Below are 24,214 nucleotides of genomic sequence, written 5' to 3'. Positions count from 1 at the left end.
CCGCCGTGAGCCCTATATCCTGTTCAGGGAAAGAGTTATCCGCAGTCAAAATCAATGTGCCAAGAACGGCTTAACAATCGGTATGAAACATGTCAGACAGCATTTGACCCAATGGTGGATTGTATTGACGAACTAGATCGTTATAACTACCATAGAATTTGTGAAATGCTGACTTCATCATTTTTCAGTAATTGTACTTAATTTCTACAAAAAATCCTTAACGTGCACGTAATTACAACCAGATATAGTAAATTCTCTATCTATTGCTTCTAATGACACAATCACTTGAGGACCCCATCATGTTGTGTATACCCTGTATTCAGGGGAAAATAACTGGTGCTGCACTGTGAACAATGTATCCCATTATTTGTAGTAGTGGGTAATGAACAACGTGACAAACTTTGGTATTTGGGTGAAAATATGTTTCCACACAAATAAATCTAATCAAAATTAGATCCTGTGATCCATTCATCTACTATTCGCTTATGTGTAGCGATAGTTGATGAGCGGATCATAGGATCTAATTTTAATTAGATTGACACAAATAAAACAGAAAACATCACAATTTAAAGTGTCTTTTAAAGATTATACAATATAGATTCCATAAGTTCAACAAGAAGATCCCGACCACCTTGTCATCCACATATATATAACTAAAAACAAAAAACCCAGATCCACCCATCCCACTCTTCTGAAAATTGTGTAAGGTCAAAAAACATAAACTCTTGTTTCTGGTAACATTTTAAACACCCCCTACTCAAGATATTTTTTTCACTTTTCTGGAAAGTTTAATTATTGTTGAGATTGTTTCTTTCACCACAGACTGTTCATGCACACATATATCTATTATTTTCTAAGACTGAACACTACTTGTTTACACGAGTTGTCCCAAACATGTGAACCTTTTCAATATTTCATACACCACTTGAACATTTCTTCTTCTGTATTTTCAAATTGCTGGGAAGTGATTTTATTTTTTTTCTATTTTGACTTTAAATATCATATATTGATCGCGATTTGTGGTATGGATGTAAAAACAGCATTTTAAAGAAGGGTGTTAAATATCGCTGTGAGAGGTGTTTTCTTTATTATTTCAGTCTACGCGAAAGTCTATAAATTTTCAGCACAAACGGTCTAGTGAAAATGCAAATTTGACCAGTACCAGCAATTTTTTTTACCAGACCGAGCTTTTTCCAATATAATTAAATTTATGGAATATCAAGTGCAGAACATGTGGATTTTTGTCCAACAGAGATTTAAATCACGAGTGTGTTGTAATTCAACATTTTCACCACTCAGATACCAAAAGAATATCGTCCTTCAGATCGATGTAGTTTACCTTTACGTGACGTACGTGACATTCCTGTCAGTACCGGAGTGAAATCAACATCATAAATATGGTCTGCGAGTAATAATGACACATGCACAGTTACCAAAGCTTAGGGGGAAATGTTCTAATTCATGCAAACTACCGAGGTTTCAAATTCTTTTAATTACAAAAATTGGTTTTAAGAGCAGTGAGAAGGGAAGATATGGCAAGTAGTGCTTATTTTATTCATCGGACACTCGGTCATGTATCCATACCTTTTCAACCAAGCTGACCTGAATTCTACGAGGGAAAACCCCAATTATCCTGTAATTTTCGCATAGCCTGTTATTTGCAAGACTATGCTGATGTGTACTGTGATAACATTTACATAACATAGATTTATACTCTATGATCTGGAGTATTATTTTGTAACAAAAAAACCCATATGAATTTGACATCATTAATAATAAAACTATGAAAAAACTGTGACATTATATGCACAAACACTTTTCGTGAGATATTGTCGATTGGGAAGTTGTAGGATAATTAATGCACGCACACCAAATGATCATTATGTACGGTGTTTATTGGGGTATGACTCCTACATGTAAGAAAATTAAACAACAGATCTTTATACCCATGATGTGAGGCAGCTAGGCTAAGTGCTTTAAAAATAAGGACTGTCTTGAGAAGGGGTGGGTGGGGAGTCTGGTGCTAAATCCCTGTCCTCGCCGATTTTGATTTATAATAGATTTGGTCTCCCTAGTGAAATGTATATATTATGCATTTAGAATTTGGTTGCTTTGTACTTTGGTGTATATAATTAAGTGGATAAAAACGGAAAACATTTTTTACAGATTTTTTGTCAGAAACATATAAAGCCAAATACCACACCTCTTCTGTAGTTCAAGAAATATTTAGTCTACAGCCCTGCTGAGATTCATGCTGAAAAAAGGTATAATGTAATTTTATTTTGTTTATTGGATATAGGGCCCATGGCGGCTGTTACCGGTCGACAGGGGATGCTTACTCTTCATGGGCACCTGATCCCAGCTTTGATGTGTTCAGGGGTCCGTGTTTGTCCAACTATCTATTTATGTATTGCTTATAGGAGTGATGAGATAGATCAGTGTTCGTTATGTCCATTTTTCATTCCGTACATGTACACGTATCAGTGATTTGTGTAAATCACCCATTTGATTTGCTCAGGATGCATAATTTCATTAACTTAATGGATGCATAAAAAATGAAATTAAGTATTTTAAAGGTGGTTTTATTTTCCCCGGTAATTAGTATGAAATCTAAGCTCCAGAATGTACTACACACCGGAGATATTCCGAATGAAGAGTTATGATTATTATTTGGCCAACTTGCAATGCATTAACCAATGAAACCAAATTATATATATATATATATATATATATATATATATATATATATATATGACAGGCAATTGCATCGCTTGGGGTCGAATTTACTATATAAAGAGTAAAGGTATAGAACTCTAAATATAGGGTACCCAAGTTAGCCGATGTGAAAACAATAAATTAATTGATATGAAATTCTACTTTGTATTTCAATTTATTCATACATAATCAATCTACATTACTACCAAAGTTCATCCCGAAATTCCGTATACTTCCCAAGATATGCAGAAATAAAATCGGAAAAATGCCCATTATTTTTTGCTTGACTATTAGCTGGGCCCTGACACTATACGACTACACAAAGCGTTTGAGCATTGCAACAAGCTATCAAATAGAATTTGCAGCATAAAATATCATTTCTAAAATGAATTTCTTACCCCAATTCATAACCCCATGAGCCTCTTGGCATCAAAATTAAGATAGAACTGGTAGTTAGGACTTCATTTTAGGGAAAGTGAATAGTTTGTCTTTTGCTAAGTTATAGTCATGGTGAAAGGTCAAGAATTGCAACGTAAGTGACATTTGTGTTTCATAAACACATCATGGTTTATGACTGATCAGGATTGGTTTGATGTTTGTTTTAATGAAGGTGCTGTGGCAACTCTTGAAGTTGGTATTGTAGGAAATTCCAACTTATTTATATTTTACATATCACAATAGGGACATTTTATGTTTACACTTTATATGAAACAATAGGGCACATTTTTGTTTGTTTATAATTTACATGACACAATAGGGGTCAGATATAGGGGATGCTTGCTCCTCCTAGACACCTGATCCAGGGGTCCGTGTTTGCCCAACTATCTATTTTGTATTGCTTGTAGGTGTTATGAGATTGATCACTGTTAGTTATCTTCACCTTTCATTTCATTTCCCTGATTTTATTTCTAATGATGAATTCAGTTACAAGCATCAACCCCTGTAAGTTTCCAATATATTGTCAATCACAAATTTTAAGATAGCTTAAATTTTCAAGGTTTGTAAGCTTACACTTACACACAAGCTTACACTTACACATATAAGTGATCAATTTGCTTTATTTCTGTGAAATTATATTGTACATCGATGTAGGACTCTCTCTCTCTCTCTCTCTCTCTCTCTCTCTGTGTGTGTCTCTCTGTCTCTCTCTCTTCTTTTCAATCAATATGTACATGCGATGATGGTAAATAATAATGTGATTCTCCAAAAGACAATACACTATACAGTAAAATATCTCTATGTCCAAGTCCGAGAGACCTCGAAAAAACTTAGAGATATCCGGGGGTTCGAGATATCCAAAATCGATCTTGGATATTTTTTTGAAAGGAGGATATTTGATGCATAGTATGGGATTTGCATTATAAACAAAAAACCCGTTTCCGTTTCTTATAGTTTTGTTTAAATATATATAAACATCCAATTGAATTCACAGTGTGTTTTAAAATTAAGATGATCGTGCCTGTATGCTTACTTTAAGTTTACTGATGTCCAGGCTCGACTGGGATGTAGTTATTGCGTTGTAATGAAAAAACTTATCACGTAAGAAACAAAACAAAAGACGGATTCAAAAAGAAAGGAAAAAAAAAAACAACTTTTAAATGTTTATTAAAGAAATTTTCGTGTTTTCTCTGTACTAGTTTTAATGATGAAGCGTGTATTATTAAATGCATCATCGTTATTGAGAGCATTACCTTCAAGCGTACTTCGACGATTTTGTGCGTTTATCTAACCCACATGTTAATGATAGAGTGTGTTGTCATTCAAACCTCCATCCCTGGAATCGGGTGTGTTAGTTCATAATTGGCGGTGAACTTTAGCCGTAATGTTGAAAGGCTTCACTAATCACCCAAGCTGTTGTATTTTCATTTATTTGTTTCCTTTGACATATGTTTTTGTATTTTGTATAATGAAATGTTTATTTCGGATTACAAATGTAAAACTTGTACGGTACCAATTTTGATGCACCAGATGTGCATTTCGACAAATAATGTCTCTTCAGTGATGCTCAACCGAAATGTTTGAAATCCGAAATAACTATGAAGTTTTAGATCTAAATATAGCCAAAAACAGCGTACCAAACAAGTGGAGCCAAATTCGTCCTAGGATAAGAGCTATGCATGAGGGAGATAATCCTTGATTTTGAAATGAATTTCTGAATTTTATAACAGCAATTAAATATTCATCCGTATTTTCAAGCTAGTAACGAAGTACTTAGCTACTGGGCTGTAGAGACCCTCGGGGACTAACAGTCCCCCAGCAGAGGCCTCGACCCAGGGATCATAAATGTAATACGCGTATTTTCACACAGATGTATATTTGCGATCATTATTCCCTTATTTATATAGCCAAGTTTGTATGTGATCATTGATAATTCTGAATTGTGCATGCAATATATCCAACCGGATAGTGTATATGTAGATGCCTGATTCTATAAACTGCAAAACACCTGACCAAGACAAATATTAAATACAGGATTTTTTTCGACTTTGATATATGCCCTCATTGATTGACACGGGTGAAGTCTGTCGCAGTCTGTATAATGGAATGACAACGTGTTTTAAAGTTCTGTCGCGATACAAATGGGATTTATCATTTAGTTTCGTGGATTTATCAGAATAAAGAAAATCTAACAGTTTCGGTAAGTGCAGATATTGTGTACCAGTTCAATAGAATTATGATTTTGATACGTTGTTTTTTTTGGCGAGCATGCCATGTGGATTTCATTTTAGGCATGACATGCGCCTGCATTTTGCAAGAATTTATATGAATAAGATATAGTTTATGCTCTTTGCTTAATCCATTCTATCAGTATGTAATTGCCAAATGATTTCTCCGTAATCATTTCATTAAAAAAAAACCCCTGCAAATACTTGCATGTACTTGCAAGTATACAAGAAACGCTTTTTGCATTTCTGTCTAAATTGTCTAAATTTCCAGAAAGTATTACTAGTATACAATAAATATTTTGTAATTTTAAGCAAAACGAGATGTGTTAAAAAGTGATTGTATTTATTTCTCATTCCCTCTATACTACTATCGGAGATATGCACTGATGGAATCCAGCTGGAAAATCATTCAGGTGTGACGATCACATTGAAGGTATATACGGGTAGAATAAATTAGGCTACCTGAGAGAAATCATCTTCGGAAACCCACGGTCGGTCGCTCTCCGTTTACCTCCCGTGCGACATAGCGACAACATTTTCGAATAACTCATTAAAATGCATGACCTTACGTGACCTATCGAGGACCAATGGGAATCGCAGTAAGAATTCCCGTAACTCAAAGTGTCAGCTGTAATGGCGGTGTCCATGAAAGTGTGTGTGATTTGGTGTGCTACTATCAAAGATATATATATGAAGACTCCAGATTTGGCACCGAAAAAATGGCTGATTATTTTGACTAATACTTCACTTCTCATGTACCCCCCCCCCCCCTTGGAAATCCAGGATCCGCCTCTGGTATGTTTATTATCATCACTGCTTCATGACACCTGGATAAAATCAATCATGTATGATATAATTTAGAAAGTAGATGCAAATTTGAATTATAATATGGTCTTACAATCCCGTTCACACCTCATTTTGTAATTAGTGTAGGTGAGGAATCAATTGTGTTTACACAATGTAAAGAAGGTCATGAATACTGGTTGGAATTGTGCCGATAACACAAATGGAACAAAGTACGGCAGTACTTAATATGCAAGTAAGCATGCCTATATAAACCGATGAACTACCAAGTTCGATAAAAACACATCGCGCCCGTATGTTGGATAAACGTGGCGAGTGCTGAACATTGATTCATGCACATAGATTCATACGCAGTAGTAAAGGCTTGGTAACATAGGCTTTTTCGTCCCCTGTCTTTATAGACACAAATACACCCTCCGCGTCAATAATGCAGATAAACCATCTCGCTGAAAGTTTTGTAACCTGTCCAACTTAAACATATTTGTCCAAAGCAACACCCCTCATTTTTTTTTTATACAAGAATAAAAGGTTTCCAAAGACCAAATTTTTAATTGAATTTGTTTCAAATTAAGAAGTGATCGAGTACATACGTTCGAGTTCTCCGGGTTATTTAAATGGCTTTCTGTAAATATATCTTAGCTTGTGTAGGCTACAACGAATAAAAGAAAAATGTTTATAGGGAACATGACCGGCAATGTACGTCACTAAAAAACATTAAGAAAAAAAACAAAAAAACAAAACAAACAACTAAATGACATGAAAATCGATGCTGTGATCGTAACTTTAAAATGCTCCCTTGTACCAATTAACGGAAATTCAATATCTTGACATCGATAGCTTGGTTGAACTTCAGTGCTTTTTTCTCCACTCTTTTAAGATTGTGTTTTGATAGAAGACCCTCTTCTTTCGTGTTTGTTTTTAAAATATTTATTTGCAGAATGTGTTTTTGACGTTTAACTGATAGCGAATTACGGTAGGATAATCTGATGTCTTTTCAATTACACATGTACATAGCCTTTAATATCTACTGTCACAATCAATGATAAACACTCAATTAAGTCATAAACAGTCATGTACATCTCCATACACTTTAACAATATTAAAAATGAACCAGATTTCTTAAAAATCAAATGACGCCCTCACGAACTTAAAGTGGCTCACTAGGCCTGTAATTAGTTTATCAAATGAACACGAGATTATTTAATCGTGAAATATATGATATGTGATTAGTACATATGTCCAAAAGCAATTCTGGACCAAAAAATGATTCAAAAAATATATTTCAATAATATGAACAAAAGATATGCGAGCCACTAACGTTACATTTATCCACAGCACTACGATATTAGACCAACAAATCAATCGATACAAATAATGTCACAAAACGTTTAAATCGCCATTTTGTGACGAGCATCATAAAAATGTAAGTCTTGGAGCAATGAGCTATCTTATAGGGGGTGTCATTTTGTTACAAAAAATGAATTCAATGAAAATTGCCTCATTTTATATATTTCACTCATAATATATGTATTTAATGATTTCAAACATTTTTACCCTCAAAGTAGGCACATGAATGTGTAATTTTGGTGATTAGATAATTGTTGTCTTCCAAGAGAACAAATCTTCCTTATATATTTCTTCACACTAAAAGCGTTATCTAACGTAGTTTTATTGGTTTCTCTTGTTTTTCTTTTTAGTACAAAATAATTTTTTTATTACATGTAGTCGTTAAAATATACATTCCCATGGCATTGAGATATTTTGAGGAAGAAAATATGGCCATCACTTTCATAGCTAATGTCCCTTTAAAATAAACAGAAGTCTTAAAAGTGAGCATAGATGTAGAAGAAGGACATAATTGTCTGTCGATTTTTAATATCAACACATATTAGTTTTTATATATTGAAATCCCCGAATCTCTATATGCATTTTGACATCCACTTTTATTATGCGCTAATGCACATACATATGTATCTATTAGTTATATGATTGTACACTTGGTAAAGTTGTTTAAATACAAACTTATGTATGTTTGTACCTGGTGTACCATTGTATGAATGCTCTTAGTGAATAAACTAATTGAATTGAATAAAATCTTCAATATTTCGAATCAAACCTTCTGAAGAGGGGCTATAGTGATAATAGAATAAATGAAAGCATACATGTGGTACAGCCACGCTGTGAATTTAAGCGACGAAGAACAGGATGTACCCCTTATTTTATCACCAAATACAACCCATAAAGCAAAATCTTTCAAAATTCTGGCACATCCTCTAGAGAGAGAACGACGTTTTCTCTGTTCTACATTGTACCTATCGTATGATTGAGACCGACGCAATAAGAAATTAGGTAATATGCGCACATCTTATACTGAAATAAAACACCCCTCAAATTTCATGACAATTGTGAAATGCAAATAAACTCTTGGTGAAACGGTTCTGCATGCAGCTAAAATTCAATCTATCGATCAATCGATTAGCTTAATATTATAACCTCTTATCACAACACAGAAGCATTTAAATAGTGTAGTCAAATGATTGTTGAGGTACATGGCTGACGGGAGCCATATATTTTCTTGCTATATTTATAGGGGTGCTATATTTATAGGGGCTATTATTGAAGTACTTTTGGATGAAATATGTAATCCGATACTCGAGGACGGAGGCTATGCAGCAAACATTGAAAATAAACGTGTGGTGAATGGCTAAGTTGACTGTTATGTACTGTCTAGAGCTCCATCGGCGATAATTAAATCGCCGTAAACCAAATCATTAGGAGTCATGTTTCCTTCCTTGTAAAATTATACTGACAAACATATATTCTCCAAAACTGTTCTTGGTTTCGTTTCTTATTTAAAATTTTCGGTTTTAATTTATTTGCTTTCCTTAAATTTAATATTTTCGTTTTTATCTAGTTTTTGGTTCTTTTTGTATATTGATTTCCTTTTTTATTTGATAGTTTTGTTATAATTTTTTTTTTAATTTCAATTTTTAAAAATATACTTTCGTTTCTTATTTTATGATTTCGTTTTATGTCTAATCATTTTTTTTAAAATTTTTATCAGTTTCGCTTTCATTTAATATTTTCATTTATTATTTAGTTTTGGTTTTTTATATATGAATTCCGTTTTTTTATTTAATGATTTCTTTTTTTCTAATTCAGCTTTGTTTTGCACTAACGAACTTTTGCATAACTATGTATGAAAAACAAATCCCAGATTAGCTTAGGTCTATTTACGGACAGTTCGCTTTTAAGTATAAAACCCCTAAAAAGCACAATTTTACGATATCTGAGGATTACAAAATGTACCTTGGAATTAGAATTGTTCATTTCAACACATAACTACTTTACAACATGACGTATGAGCTAGCATTATCAAATATTAAAAACAGCTCTCCGGATGAACGAATTCTCTACTGCGATTACAGCATATTGGTGATAGATAACAAAATATCTTTAACTCTCTCTTAATTAGTTGTGTTGAGTGTTTTAAAACAAATACTTCACTCCCGCAAGCAAGATGTTATAGGTCAACTTTAAAAGCCTCTTTTTTAGACGATCTAAGGTCGTATGAAGTTTGTATGGTGATATTCCAAAATTCATTTCAGACGTTTGATGCGGTAAGAGGTATTTGTATTTTTATTGTAAAACTCGACAAATATACAATTTGTTTTCTGTGTTTGCATTAGGTATTAATTACTAATTAAATTTACATACCTTAAAACTATTGCATTTAAAAAACATGTTGAAACGTATCTTTTCGCGTTTAGCATCGCACGAATAATCTCATCTAGTGTTGGGTAAAAGATTACTTACTCTCATATAGTGTTGGGTAAAAGATTACTTACTCTCATCTAGTGTTGGGTAAAAGATTACTTACTCTCATCTAGTGTTGGGTAAAAGATTACTTACGCACTCTCAGCACATCGGAGTTGAAGTTTGATGGGCAAAAATGCAACAAGAAGAGGCTAATTACATGTACCCCAGTACTTCTACGGAGAGGCAGGTAAGAAAATCAAGAATATCCTTCATCTACATGTATATCTCTCTCCACGTCAAACTCGATAAAATTAGGACACCTTTTCAGGATTTTGACTTTGATGCCGTTTGGGACGGAATAGTGAAAAATGTTTACAAATCTGACGTCATCACTCCTACAATGGTGTTCTCTGTTATTGGTGATTCCAACAGTTTCGTCCCAAGTCCATGGCCAAAGGCAGTGTTTCAAACGGGACTCATTGAAGCAGCGAAAAATGGAGGAGGTACAGTAACTTTTTCTTTCCGTATTTTAAAGCGGCTTGACTCTCTTTGATAAAGCATGTTTTCATTTAACAAAGTCGCCCCAAACCGGTTGAAGGAAACTATGGTGTGAAAACTGTAATCGTAATTATTGAGTACGGAAATGTATCTCTATTTGCTGCACATGCATGTAAATTGTTACCTTGATGTATGAGCCGTCACTTGATTGTCATGCACACCTTACATTTCTACACACATATCCCCTAATACTATTTCTTCATATCCACAATAAAAGGAGATCTTACATGATTTCTGAAATTGGTTTAAATTTTATAGTGTAGTAATATTACTATACTTTGTACATTGGCCTGGGTAGCCAATTGCCTAGGTCACCTGACGACAACACAAGAGTCCAAGGCCCGATTCCTGATTGATCCAGAGAATTTTCTCCCATTCCAAATTATTTGTTTAGTAGTGTCCATATTTTTACACTTCTCATTTAATAATGTTATTGCATACCTGTCAAAATTACAATGAGAAAATAATGACGGGTAATTTTTTGAGTGAGATCATAAACCCTGAAAATAATGCATTAAATATTGACGATCTTTACAAAACAGATACCTGGATCATTTACCGTGGAAAGAAACATGGATTGTCGAAAATTATCCGGGACGCCTACCGCGATTACGGAAATATGGAGTTCGGTATCAAAAACAAGGAAAAACACCTAAATAATGAGGAACGGCACGTGAAGCTAATCAGCGTTACGGGAACACAAGTAAAACACGACTCAAAGTCAAGTCCCGCTTTCAATTAGACATACATGTGTACATTCTATTTGCAAATTTTGAAAACAAAACATATTCGGCAAGTTTCTTCTTTATCCATGCAGTATTTCTAACTTGTGATTTAAAATGAACTGCGTAGATAAAGACAGCCGACTTCTTTCATACTGTTACAAAGCATCCCCCTCTGAAAATATGCGTTCATACCTATATTATATAGGAAAATTGCTATTTCTAATTTGATGTATGTGTATATTTCATACAGACCAGAGATGGACTTGCTCCAGAGCATTCCCTCTGCCTTATGAATGAGGTAGAGGAACCGACGGTCATTGTTGTTTCTGATGAGGTGAGTAAAACAATTCGATATGAAAGTAGCCGTCCATTTCAGAATCATCCAATAATGCAAAAGGGTGTATTGTCTGGGGATATTCTAAACAAATAATCAAATTCGATGTTAAATAGCTACTATACCAATAATTATTTCGCTGAAGAAAAAGACTCACTGAGTTTCGTGCTCTTTATGTACTAAATAGTTATCTGCATGCACAAAGACCATGATATGAGTCAGAATAAAATAAATGACGCATTAGGATTCCGAGACAATATCCCATCTCTACGTCACCCTTTGTGTGACCAGTGATCATACTTAATGATATGTTTTAAGCTTTTTCTTTTTAAATAGCAAATCGGAGACGATGCGCAGTCTAAACTGGTTTACAGCATACAGTTGCCTGATGTGGAAAAAAATATGCTCGTGTTTGAAAAATTTGTTTCGACCAAAGAAGGCACCTTTTTCAGTCAAAACAAGGATTTTAGTAAGTTTCTATTTTACATTTACTGTAGTAGGATTATCACTTATATATAAATAAATGCTATGTTTAATGTATTATAACAGAGACACTGTATACTGTGTGTGCGTGTGTGTATTTCATTATTATTATTTTAATACGCCCTGAAACTTATATTTATTGTTATCTAGCATATTAATGGTATCCTGTGTTTTCATGTTTTATCTGTAAAACCAGGATAGGTACAACTACAGACTGTTTACATGTAAAACTTATACAGTACCAATTTTGATGCACAAGATGCGCATTTCGACAAATGAAGTATCTGCAGTGATGCTCAAGCCGAAATATTGAAAATTCGAAATAACAGTAAAATTGTTAGAGCTAAAAGGAAAACTAGAGTGCCGAAAAAATGGATCCAAAGTCGTCCAAGGATAAAAGATATGCATTAGGGAGATAATCCTTAATTTTGAAACGGATTTCTAAATCTTATCACAGAAATTAAATATACATCCGTATTTTCAAGGTAGTAACTAAGTACTTAGCTAGTGGGCTAACATTATGTAGTAATGTATATATGCATTGTAAAGCACCTTTGAGCGTACATAGTGCATAAAAAGGATGCTAAATAAATATTGTATTATTATTATTATAGTAGTGACTGTTAAAGCTGAAATTTTAAAATCTTATTTACAATACTCAATTAAAGTATTCTAATGGTCAACCAAAATTTCTATATCAGTGTTTGAGTTAGAAGTGAGATACAGCACTCGCATTTTTTTTCCAAACAAGGCTCATGTCTTGTTTTTGTTTACATATAGACTGCTTAATAGAAAATAACATGTTTAAAAGAAAATGAGATGTAATAAATACTTGAAACTACTGTATAGAGGAATAATTTCTCGGGTTGTATATTTTCGCTTTTTTTCAATTTTAGACACTTTCACGGGTTCATAAATTCGCAGATTCGAATCACTATACCCCCTTTTTTAAGACACATGCATCAAAGAAAAGTAGAGCTATTTTTAACATTATATCAGTGAGCTTTATTCAGTTCATCTCAACGGGGTTTAAACACAGTTTGGTCACTCATTTGAAATCATGCTGAACTGGTTGATATAGGGTAAAATTAATTTTAAACCACCTCGTTTATTTTGCTTCCCGACCAACGGAGATGTAAAGAGAATGAAGAAGTATGCTCAGTTGCAGTAGCAAATGAATTGGTCGATGAAATTCAAAGATCTTCAGACTTGGATTCCGCAACGGATACCGGTATTGTATTTGACAAAAAAATATTCACGGTTTCTTAAATTCGTGGATTTGCCTAGACCGCGAATATTGCGAAAATGTCCACCGCGATTTATTTACCCCTATATAGTACTTAATTTTGTGTTCAGAATTTATTTGTAAATTGCAAAAATCTGCTTTAAACGAACTTTTACTAGTATATTTAACCTATGTATATAAAAACATGACACGAGCCTTATTTACATAACAATGCAGTTTGAGCTCCGCACCTCCAATATACCTTGATAACTGGATTTAAATTTTTGCTGACCATTAGAAATACCTTAGTTAAGCACCCTAAACACCAAAAAAGAGAAAATAAAGTTTGAATTTTTTTTCAGCTCAAATCGTGTCCATGTCCCTCTAAAGTTGAATGAAAATTAAGACTATACAAAATGCATTTACACGACAATCAATAATCAATGGAAATCTTTTAGGAATCAGGGTGCCTGTGCCAGTTGCAATTATAGTGTGTGAGGGAGACATTCTCACAATTGCACACGTAGAGGGAGCCTTGGAAATGAAGCTACCAGTGATCGTAGTGAAAGGATCTGGGAAAGCCGCAGACCTGATCGTGGATTACTTAGAGGAGTATGAAGAAATATTTTCTTCCACATCTAATTGTTCTTAATTGTTACAATTTTAACAAACATTTCAGATCATATACGTAAGACTAATTTGCGATGGTCTAAGCCAAAGTGCGGTGTTTTCTTGACGCTACGAACGCCGAAGTGCAATGATATGCACCAAAATGCGATGGTTTCTCGACGTTACGTAGGGCAAAGTGCGATTGTCTGAGCCGAATTGCAATGGTTTGTTGAGATTACGGAGTCAAGGTACGATGGTCATGCTAGGTGCGGTGGTGCGGCACGCCAATGTGCGATGGTCCATCATTTGTAGGTACACCACGTCAAAGAGCGATGGTCTGCAACACCAACATCCGATGATGCGGGATATGGTAACGTTTGTGACGTCACCCTATTATGATTTCATCCATAGTGTATTTCAAAATAAAACCAGATAAATTGGTGATTAAGATTGACATCGACAATTAACAACGGTACTAATATTCATTATTATTATTATCATTATCATTATTTGCATCGATTTTGCGTTGATATTTTGATGAAACAACCCATGGTTGGTACACTCTGTACCAAAACATTGTGTCCATTCAGTTTTGGAAACCAACGTACTTCAGCGTGTCACCTTTCGTACTTTAACGCATTAATATGTATCATCAGACTTTGGCATGTCACACCATTGCAATTTGGTGTGTCACACCATCGGGATTTGGCATCATCATTTGCACTTTAGGGTGATCATCGCCCTTTGGAGTCATATATAAAAACTAAATTAGGATATTGTCGTTGAATAATGATTGGCTAATGGTTGGCCACTGATGAATTGTTCATATTTCAATGCACATGAGTCGTTCAATGTATATCACGTCTTGCGATTAATTGATTGATTGTATAGTGTTCAACGTCCCTCTCGAGAATATTTCACTCACATGGAGACGTCACCACTGCCGGTGATGGGCTGCAAAATTTTGGCCTATGCTCGGTGCTTATGGACATTCAGCAGGGAGGGGTCTTTATCGTGCCACACCTGCTGTGACACGGGACCTCGGTTTTTACCATTTCATCCGAAGGACCGCCCCATTCAGTCTCCTCTTACGACAAGCAAGGGAGCACTGAGGACCTATTCTAAACCGGATCCCCACAGGACTTGCGAAATATTGTAGCCATTATATATATTATAAATGTAGGTTATACTGTTAAAATCAGCGACAAAATGACCAGGGTCTATATAGAGCTCGAGTATATATATACATACTCTTTTTTGTCACTTCAATCTTAGAAGACTTAGCATGTGCAATCCAACAATTATTTCACAGTACTTTCTATGTAGTCAAAACTCGCTGAAGAGAAAAGCAAGCTTACTATTTGGAATACGATTTGATGACCAAAACTTCAAAACACTGGAGCAATACCTTAGCAAAATAAAAGAGAAAGAGGAATTGGTGAATATACTTATCACTATGTTTAAACTGATTCTGATAACTTCTTTCTTCATATAATTCATTGGTTTATTTGTTTATTTTAATTCTCAATTGAGAAGTGTTATCTCACAGAGGAAATGACACAGATGTTGACCTACATATGTGTCACTGTAGGTAATGATATGATAAAGAACCCGCTCTTATACGGTACTGAGTGACATACAAAGGTTTATATTGTTGGCATTTCACCTACAGGTGAAACCAACTACTAGCCGCCTTAATCTCAGCGATTTGTTTTAGGCTGAATATTTGAACTGAAACCTCTTCCGAATATCATACCAGTGTCACAAAAAGTGAATCGGTAAATCTTGCCTGAACTTCGAACTCTTGGTTAAACTGGATCTCTTTCCCGCTTCAACTTTTCGCCTTAGACATTATATTACCTCTCTATCTCTATGGAACTTCCATTTCTCACCTTTACATGATGTAAACCCCACAGGAAATCAAATTGGTTATTTTCGAAGCTGTTGAAAATGACCACCGTTGAATTTTATAGCTTCTCAACACTAATAATTTGTGCTACATATGTATCATTTAGTATAGAAAACTATGCCTGGTAGTATAATAACTTTCCCAAGTCTATTTGAAGGTGTATTTAAAAATTTACCTCTTGTAATGATTTATGATTATAAACAGTTACTGATAGGTGCGTGCAGACAAAAAAGTATCGCACTGGAATAAAGCTACTTTTATATTAACGGTAATGATTTTAAAAAATTGAAATTAACAACGACATTCATTTTTGTTGAATTGGATTGTGATTGGATTAAAACAATTTTCAGAATGAATATATAAGACAGTGTTTGTGTAGGGTAGGGTTTAAATGTCACAGTACGTCAGAAAAATTTAAACTCTTCGTTCAGTTGTGTTGATAATATCTGGTATATACTATTCAGCACATCAACTACTGCTGCAAAATACTGATGAAATTGGGTGCAGCTATTTCAGATTTATTTGCTTAGGAATATGGAATTCTTAATGGTCGCTTTTTAAAATAGTGCTAGGTTTGAAACTCAAGCATAATTATATTTTTCATGATGTCAGAAAACACTTCTCTGATCGAATAAAAGCACTGATATTGAGTACAGATTTCCCCGTTTATCTTATCAAAATTTAGGGCTCAAAGAGGATGTGACCGGTCGACAGGGTATGCTTACTCCTCATAGGCACCTGACCCACTGGTATATCCAGGGGTCCATATTGTCCCAATTTTCTATTTGGCATTCCTTTGTATTCCTTAAATGAGTTATGGGATTGATCACTGCTCGTTATCTTCACCTTTCATCAATAATTTTTCCAAACTTATGTGTCTTTTTTAGTTTGTTACATGTAAACATGAGCATATTCTTGACTGTTAAAACCTGACAGAACTATTGTGTATATCACTTGTTTTATGCTTGAAATATCGGTTTCCTCGTTGCAGTTAAGCTTTTTTGATGTAAACAACGATGATCCTCTGATGTTTTCAAACGTTGTGGGCGAGGCCATTGTTAGCTGTTGGGCCATAGAGAAGATTCTAGGAAACAAGGAAGGTAAAATGCATCCCAAACATAAGGGGTGTGCATATTTAACTGAAATGTATATATATATATATGACTGGCGTCATGAGAAAAGGGTCCTTATCTTTCGACGTCACAATTTATAGTCAAAGTTCGTGAACCTGAAACGTAAAAATCGCGGCAACGTAACAAAAATAGTTTGTTGATTGTATTTGCTTACACTCTGGATGCATTAACTATATAAATAATCACACGGCAGTTCCAACATAGAATCTGTATATGTCCGAAATGAATTTTAGTTAGATATTGCATGTCATTATTTCACTGAACGGGTACAAATTTTATACCTGTGTTTTTAATACAAATGTAGCAGTCTAGTAAATACGTTCAGGTTTTCAAATGTAAATGTTATACACCACGTAAATTTGTTTATATGCCGAGTCGTACCGATATTTCTTAATTATCGTAGTACATAGTGTTCCTAGTTTTGATGCACCTTTCATTTTAAATTAAATATATATTTATATCCATACAGTATTTGATTTATCTCACATATATAGATATATGTACAATACTGTATACTTGTACCGTACATATATGTAAGAACTAATAGAAAGAATCCATCTATTTTCCAAAGATACTGATATCTTATATGGAGCTGTCAAATTAGATTTCTAATAGTCCACTATCTTATTTCAATTTGAGACAAACATTTCAGGTCAAATAATGATAATACAGTTACTAATTATTTAGTGGAAGTTTTATGTCTAGAACCCAAAAGGTGTAGTATTGTATGTACTTTACATGATTAAACACAACTTTATATCGCCATTTAAAGTAGTAAATATTATCTCTATATATTACATGTAACCATAATGAATATCAAATAATTTGATTTCAGCTTATAATGAAAAAAATTAAGAAAACGTGCTTACGATATACCATAAAGTCACGTAGTACAAAGTAAAGGGGGTACGGAGAAGTTGGCTAATATTATTGACAACCCAAAAAATCAACAAACTCAGATAGATGTGTTATTTGTCAAAATCCGGGGGGGGGGGGGGGGGGATGCCACTAAATATATCTTGTTTTTAATGTAAAACTAATTGCATGTAAAAATAACGGAAATTAACGTTTTGAAAACAAGGGGGGACAACCTATCATCGCATAAAGACCTTAGGGTTCTTGCATATTGTACTTGTAAGAGTATTATGTATAAGATGTTTTCGCTGTGCATGATACTGGTATGAAGCATATGAAGAATGAACTTTCAAGTCACGTGACAACAATGAACTCGCCCTTTTATTTCCGCATGTGATTTTCCAATACAGTGAAGAGTACGGATTGCAACTCTTTGGAGTACCCTATATCAAATATACAGCCTAAACCCCATACTGTTCTTTTGCTAGCATCCTCGAAAAAGATATGCATTTTCAAAAGATGCAATTCTGTCTCTGAGGGGAGCAATGGTAGATCTGTTATAATTCATGTTAGCTGCAGAACTGTAACTAAATTCATGTTTATTAGTAAAGTTCTACACATTTTAAAAAAGAGTAACTATTTAAATTATCTCTTTAAAAAGTTGATATGGTGTCTTGAAGATATTGACATAATGGGAAAAGAATTATATGAAGACTCAGGTGGAAATCTGAATTTAAGTCAAAACATGTTAGTTGGTACCCCCCACCCCTTTTCGATCCAGTTCGCCTCCCCAATGTCAAATACTTGCGGACGCCCCTGTGCGTGCATGTTTATGTAAACCTTTACTATTTCACTCACACAAACGGAATAAATGCGACGCGTGAACAGCGAATGTTCATACATAAACGCTACATGTATTTCGTTTTACTACTGCATGGCCGGTGGTTACGCTACCATACTGTAAAACATTGTAACTGTATCCTTGGTACAAATCATCATGCAAACAGAACAACAACAAAAATGTAGAAACTGACAATATAAGTATAATCAAAATTTCTCGAGGTACACTCATATACAAAAGTAAAACCTTCTTTGCGCTTCAAAACACTTGAAATTACAACAGAAATTATGACTGCTGTATATCAGTTTGAATTTTTTTTCTTCACATGACTTTTTGTAACTTGGAAAACGGTTTCTAAATATTACAAACGATATATTGCAAAATAACGGAATGTATTATGTTTTTTTTTTCAATTTAAAATATATTCTATGGGTATGAAATTTTATATATAGAAATATTTCTGCACCTCGACACGCAGTTTACCATGAATGTATAAACCTCACTCAAGAGAATAACACGTATACTCACGCGCCGTCCGATGCCTCTTGCTCAAACCAACTGTCTCAGGTTCTTCAACCTTGAAAATTGTACAATCACCACTTGATTGATGAAGACTATAAGATCGGCGTTGATGGTTCAAATGCCGTCTCATGACCCTAACACTGTTTTATTCATGGTACATCATACATATGACTATCCATTCGCGATAGATGTGCAGGTTAAACAATACTTACTTTCTCTGTAATTAATTGATAAACACATTTTGTGTTGGATAGCGCTCTTTTGCATCAAGTCTGATTATTTTATTAGATCAGAATAGAAATTGCTACGTTATGCCTTACTTTTGTTGGTGCATTCTGGTTAGATCATATAAAGATTTCATTAGCCTGACCACATTGAAAAGTCTAGCAGATCCTGGATGCTCGTACATTTATTGATATCTCTCAACGGCAATAGTTTTAATGCTTTATTTAATTAAAATGTAGTTTACATTTGCGATAGACAATGATTTTCTTTCAAACCTGGTAAGATCATTGCAAAGTGAAATGTACCGCGTAGTCATCGTTCACAAAACGTTCCTGTAGTGGAACTGGAATACACCAGTTTGTTTCTGAGGAGTTTTGTCATCTGTCGGGTATTTCAAAGTGTGCTATTTCGAAATTTTCACTTTCAGTTCCGGTGAATGATGAAAACCTCATTGCATTGTGTCGAAACACAATTGTTGATATATTTTACAGGAGATTACCGCGGGTTTTAACGAAAGGTCAGATAACTATATATCTAATTAAAAACAAAATGAACTTTATTATATTATCATGAATTAAATTCATAAGACAAAAATACATGTATCATCAGGTAAGATCGTTTGTAAAACATCCAGTCAAAGATGTACCGTGCCTCGTTCTGACTGTGGAATGAATTCTCGCGGACAAGTAATGTCACTGAACCATATTTATTCATTTACTATTTAGCCTTATTCATTCATTTATGCATATTTGTGTTGAAAGTGAGTTCCAAACACATATGTAAAACGAGTGCGTAAATATGAACTTTATCTGAAATGTTAAATTGATGCTGCGTCTTTCCGTGCGAATTCACCGGTGTTCAGGTCGTTGGAAATTAAAATATTACCATTTCTATGCAAGGTGAAGATAACGAACAGTGATCAATCTCATAACCCCTACAAGTAATACAAAATAGATAGTTGGGCGAACACGGACCCCTGGAAACACCAGAGGTGGGATCAGGTGCTTAGGAGGAGTAAGCATCCCCTGTTGACCGGTCACACCCGCCGTGAGCCCCATATCCTGATCAGGTAAACGGCGTTATCCGCAGTCAAAATCAGTGTGCTAAGAACGGCTTAACAATCGATGTGAAACACGTCAGACAGCATTTGACCCAATGATAGGCTGTATTGACGAACTAGATCGTTATAAAGACCGTAGAATTTGCGAAATGCTGACTTCAATCGAGACTGTTGAAACCCCTGTACCATCAACTTATTTATCAGTAGCTTACCTGGATTGAAAACTAACTATACGCAGAACAAGTTCTTGGATCCTTATTTGATTCCTCTAATAAAGTCCCGACAATAAAATTTGACCTTATGTCCTTGACATTTTAATTTGACCCAAATTTCAAAATTTTACCGAAATGTTAACATTGCTTATACTTTTCAAATAGGAAATGATACATCTTTGATTTCATGTATACATTCCTTGTTATCTGATTGCTGTTCTAAAATTTAGAAATTCATTTCAAAATTAAGGAATATCTCCCTCACGCATAGCTCTCATCCTTAAACGAATTTGACTCCACTTTTTTGACACACTGTTTTTCCCTATAATAGCTCTAAAACTTCATTGTTATTTCGTAATTCAGACATTTCGGTTGAGCATCACTGAAGAGACATTATTTGTCGAAATGCACATATCTTGCATCAAAATTGGTACCGTATTAGTTTTACATTACAAAACCTTCATTTAGGTATCAACGTGTTTGACTTTGTCACGTTTTTTCCAACTTTTGACCTTGTATGATGGTCATGTTGTAACCATACAGGGCTAGATCGGGGCCACGATGTGGGCTCATCATATTCCATGGGTGTAAAGACTGCAAAAAAAAAAAAAAAAAAACTGCCGGTAAAGAGATACAAAATTTAGGTATATGCTTGACACTTATGGCCAGGGGTCGTGGGGGATCTTTATTGTGCTGTGACACGGAACCTCGGTTTTTGAGGTCACATTTCGAAAGACCGCCTCATTTAGACGCCTCTTACGACTCACAATGGGCATTGACGTCCTATTCTAACCCTGATCAGATTGGAATTATTTCTTTGAGTTTGGACATAAATAGTGCATGTACGAGGTAACCTATTTTGCATGTTGGTCCCGATTACAATAAAACTAAAATACATTCGCAAAATTAGACAAAAATGCTACATATCAAAATCGTGATTAAATGCATATGTATGAAAGGTGAAGATAACGAACAGTGGACAATTTTATAACTCCTATAAGCAATTCAAAATAGATAGTTGGGCCAACATAGTTCTTATAACTACCATAATTTCATTTAATAAGTTAAATGAAATTAAGATGATTAATTACGTTTAATAGTTTATAATCTAGTCGTGGAGTTAATTACGATCGTCGCTCTGAAGCCATATCATAACTCTGAACATTTTATGAAGATTATAGTACATAGTGCATTTGTTTTTGTCCAATGTGATCTTAATTTATCGCCATATTCATTTCAGAAAACTCCGGAGTGGGGAGTGTTTACACCAAAGGACCTCCTCAATATAACGTTAATAGCACATTTTCTATTGGATTCACGAAGCTAAACCAGGATTCCGTCACTCCGCAAACAAAGCAGATGACCCAGGTTCTTAACGAATATAAAGAATCCAGAACGTATGTCATACAATCGACCTTCTCAACGCCATCTTCATTGCCTCTGTACTTTTATTTTGGTTACCAGTTATTGCAGGAGTCCAATCTACTGCAGAGTTGTGGACATGTAAGATACAGAAATACTATACATTGAATTCTTAAAAATCGAAAAGGCTTAAAGGGACTGGTTTACGTTTTTTGAAAGAAATGTTTTTTCAACTTTGACGTTAAAAATTATAAATATAGCTCATTTAAGGTTGACAACTAAACTTTGGACCGTCTGAATGCAAGGATAAAAGCAATATTTTAGCTTTGATTCTTTGTTATGTAAACAAAGACTCGAGTGTTTTTTATGTAAACATACAAACCAGTGAAAAGTTAATTTTATAATTGAAAGTATCTTCATTTTGTACAATCACAAATTTTAACTTTTGAATAGCACATTTTATTTGAAGTATACATGGGTTGCGATATAGATATATATATGATAAACTTGGATCAATACCCATTTATTTTGAAAACCCCGTAAACAATAACACACCTCAATTTTTTTTTTCAACACACATAGTAAATTCTATATAATGAGTTTCTGTCATGATGAATAATCATACTTCTTTTGTGAAACCTTCTAAAAATATTAAACTGTACATTTTGATCATTTAAAGTGAAAAACAAAATTTGGAGGGAAATCGTGAATCAGTCCCTTTAAACCCCAGTATCCTTTGATTAACATTACGTCTGCGTTTGTTTTAAATATGTAACATCTGTATGCATTCCTGATTGTTTTCGTCATTGTCAATTCATAATATGGAGACAGCAATTATTTTCCTTCACGTGACTTTGTTGTATTTCAGATACTTTTATTAGAGGCACTGAAATCCAACAGATGTGACTATGTGAGAGTACTTCTGGACCAAGACGTAAAACTGAATATGAACGATTTACCCGAATTGTATGAATCTGTAAGTATGTAATCTTAATGCATCTCATTTGGGCAAATATAGTTTTTTTCCCCACGATATTACCTTATTATCTGTATTGGTATCGACGAAGATATTTGAAAATTAAAAAACGGTTTTGTACTTTACACTACAGCGCACCCGTTGTCTATAAATTACTTACTTTCCGTTATACCGCATACATGAGTCCGTCATCGTGAACTTAACATCTATTAGAAGTTCACCATACCATAAAACGTTGATGTGCTATTATTCCCTTCCTTGTTTAGTCTAAAATTCATCCTTTGCTGCCCGTTATTACTGCGCAGTATGATGATACACATGTAATTAAAATCAGACTGCATCAGTACCTACATATTTCAAAGTAGGTAAGTAATTCAATATTTTAAAGGTAAAGATAACGAACAGTAATAATTATCATAACTCCCATAAGGAATACAAAATTAAAAGTTGGGCAAATACGGACCCTTGGGCATAGCAGAGACGGTATTAGGTGCTTAGGAATAAGCATCCCTTGTCGACCGGTCCGATCCGCCGTGAGACCTATAGGTTGATGAGGTAAACGAAGTGATCTGTGGTCAAATTGATGTATAACGAAATGCCTAAGACTTGGAATAAAACACATCGGACAACATTTCCCCCAATGACAGGTTATGTTGGAAATCAAGATCGTTTTAATGACCATATAATTAGCAAATTGCTGACTTTAAATGAGACTACTGAAACCCCAGTATCGTCAAAATGCTTGTCACTTAACTGCCTCGATTTAAAAACGGATTATGCACAGGACAAGCTCATACACATCCAATCAGTTGAGAGATACAGACACCACATGCAGGTGATAATGGAATATTATTACATAAATATGGGAAGTTGACGATGGACAGTTGAAAGTCACCCCATCCTTTGTACCGCGGATGATTCAGTCCCAACGTACCCAATACCCATTTATTAGTCACCATCCGTCATACTACACGAAGTGCTATCACAGTGGGCCTGCTATCCATTAATAAATTAGCACCCCTTTTATTGCACGTAAAACTGTCATAGCGCACCTGGTATCCATAAATGAATTCCCATATGTCGTATCGCAGTGGAGGCCTTTACGACGCAACTTAATGTATATTGATAGTTCACCATTCATTGTACGAAGCGTCATACTATTCTCCATCTTAAATGAATATGTTTACTGCATGATATTATATCATATCATATTTTGTTGAAATGTCACATATTTGACACTC

The 24,214-nt window shown here is 34.5% G+C and overlaps 1 protein-coding gene across 3 annotated transcripts in view; it reads left to right on the top strand.

Annotated features, from left to right (window-relative positions):
- The first annotated feature begins 9,997 nt into the window (after nt 1-9,997).
- Nucleotides 9,998-24,214, top strand: part of LOC125661865 (transient receptor potential cation channel subfamily M member 2-like) — a 49,614-nt gene continuing 35,397 nt past the window's right edge. Inside the window, exons 1-10 of one of the 3 annotated variants that reach the window (XM_048893990.2) lie at nt 9,998-10,191; nt 10,273-10,447; nt 11,045-11,205; nt 11,478-11,561; nt 11,898-12,030; nt 13,728-13,881; nt 15,205-15,316; nt 16,779-16,887; nt 21,876-22,138; nt 22,866-22,973. In XM_048893990.2, coding sequence (XP_048749947.2) covers nt 10,138-10,191; nt 10,273-10,447; nt 11,045-11,205; nt 11,478-11,561; nt 11,898-12,030; nt 13,728-13,881; nt 15,205-15,316; nt 16,779-16,887; nt 21,876-22,138; nt 22,866-22,973 — 1,353 coding nt within the window. In that variant the 5' untranslated portion in view covers nt 9,998-10,137. The remainder of the gene's footprint in view (nt 10,192-10,272; nt 10,448-11,044; nt 11,206-11,477; nt 11,562-11,897; nt 12,031-13,727; nt 13,882-15,204; nt 15,317-16,778; nt 16,888-21,875; nt 22,139-22,865; nt 22,974-24,214) is intronic. The other 2 variants (XM_056146376.1, XM_048893989.2) reach the window with 2 other exon arrangements.

Source organism: Ostrea edulis, chromosome 8, assembly GCF_947568905.1.
Source record: "Ostrea edulis chromosome 8, xbOstEdul1.1, whole genome shotgun sequence".
Taxonomy (NCBI): Eukaryota; Metazoa; Mollusca; class Bivalvia; order Ostreida; family Ostreidae; genus Ostrea; species Ostrea edulis.
Note: the sequence above shows the minus strand (reverse complement) of the source record. Positions and strands in the feature narration are given on the sequence as shown.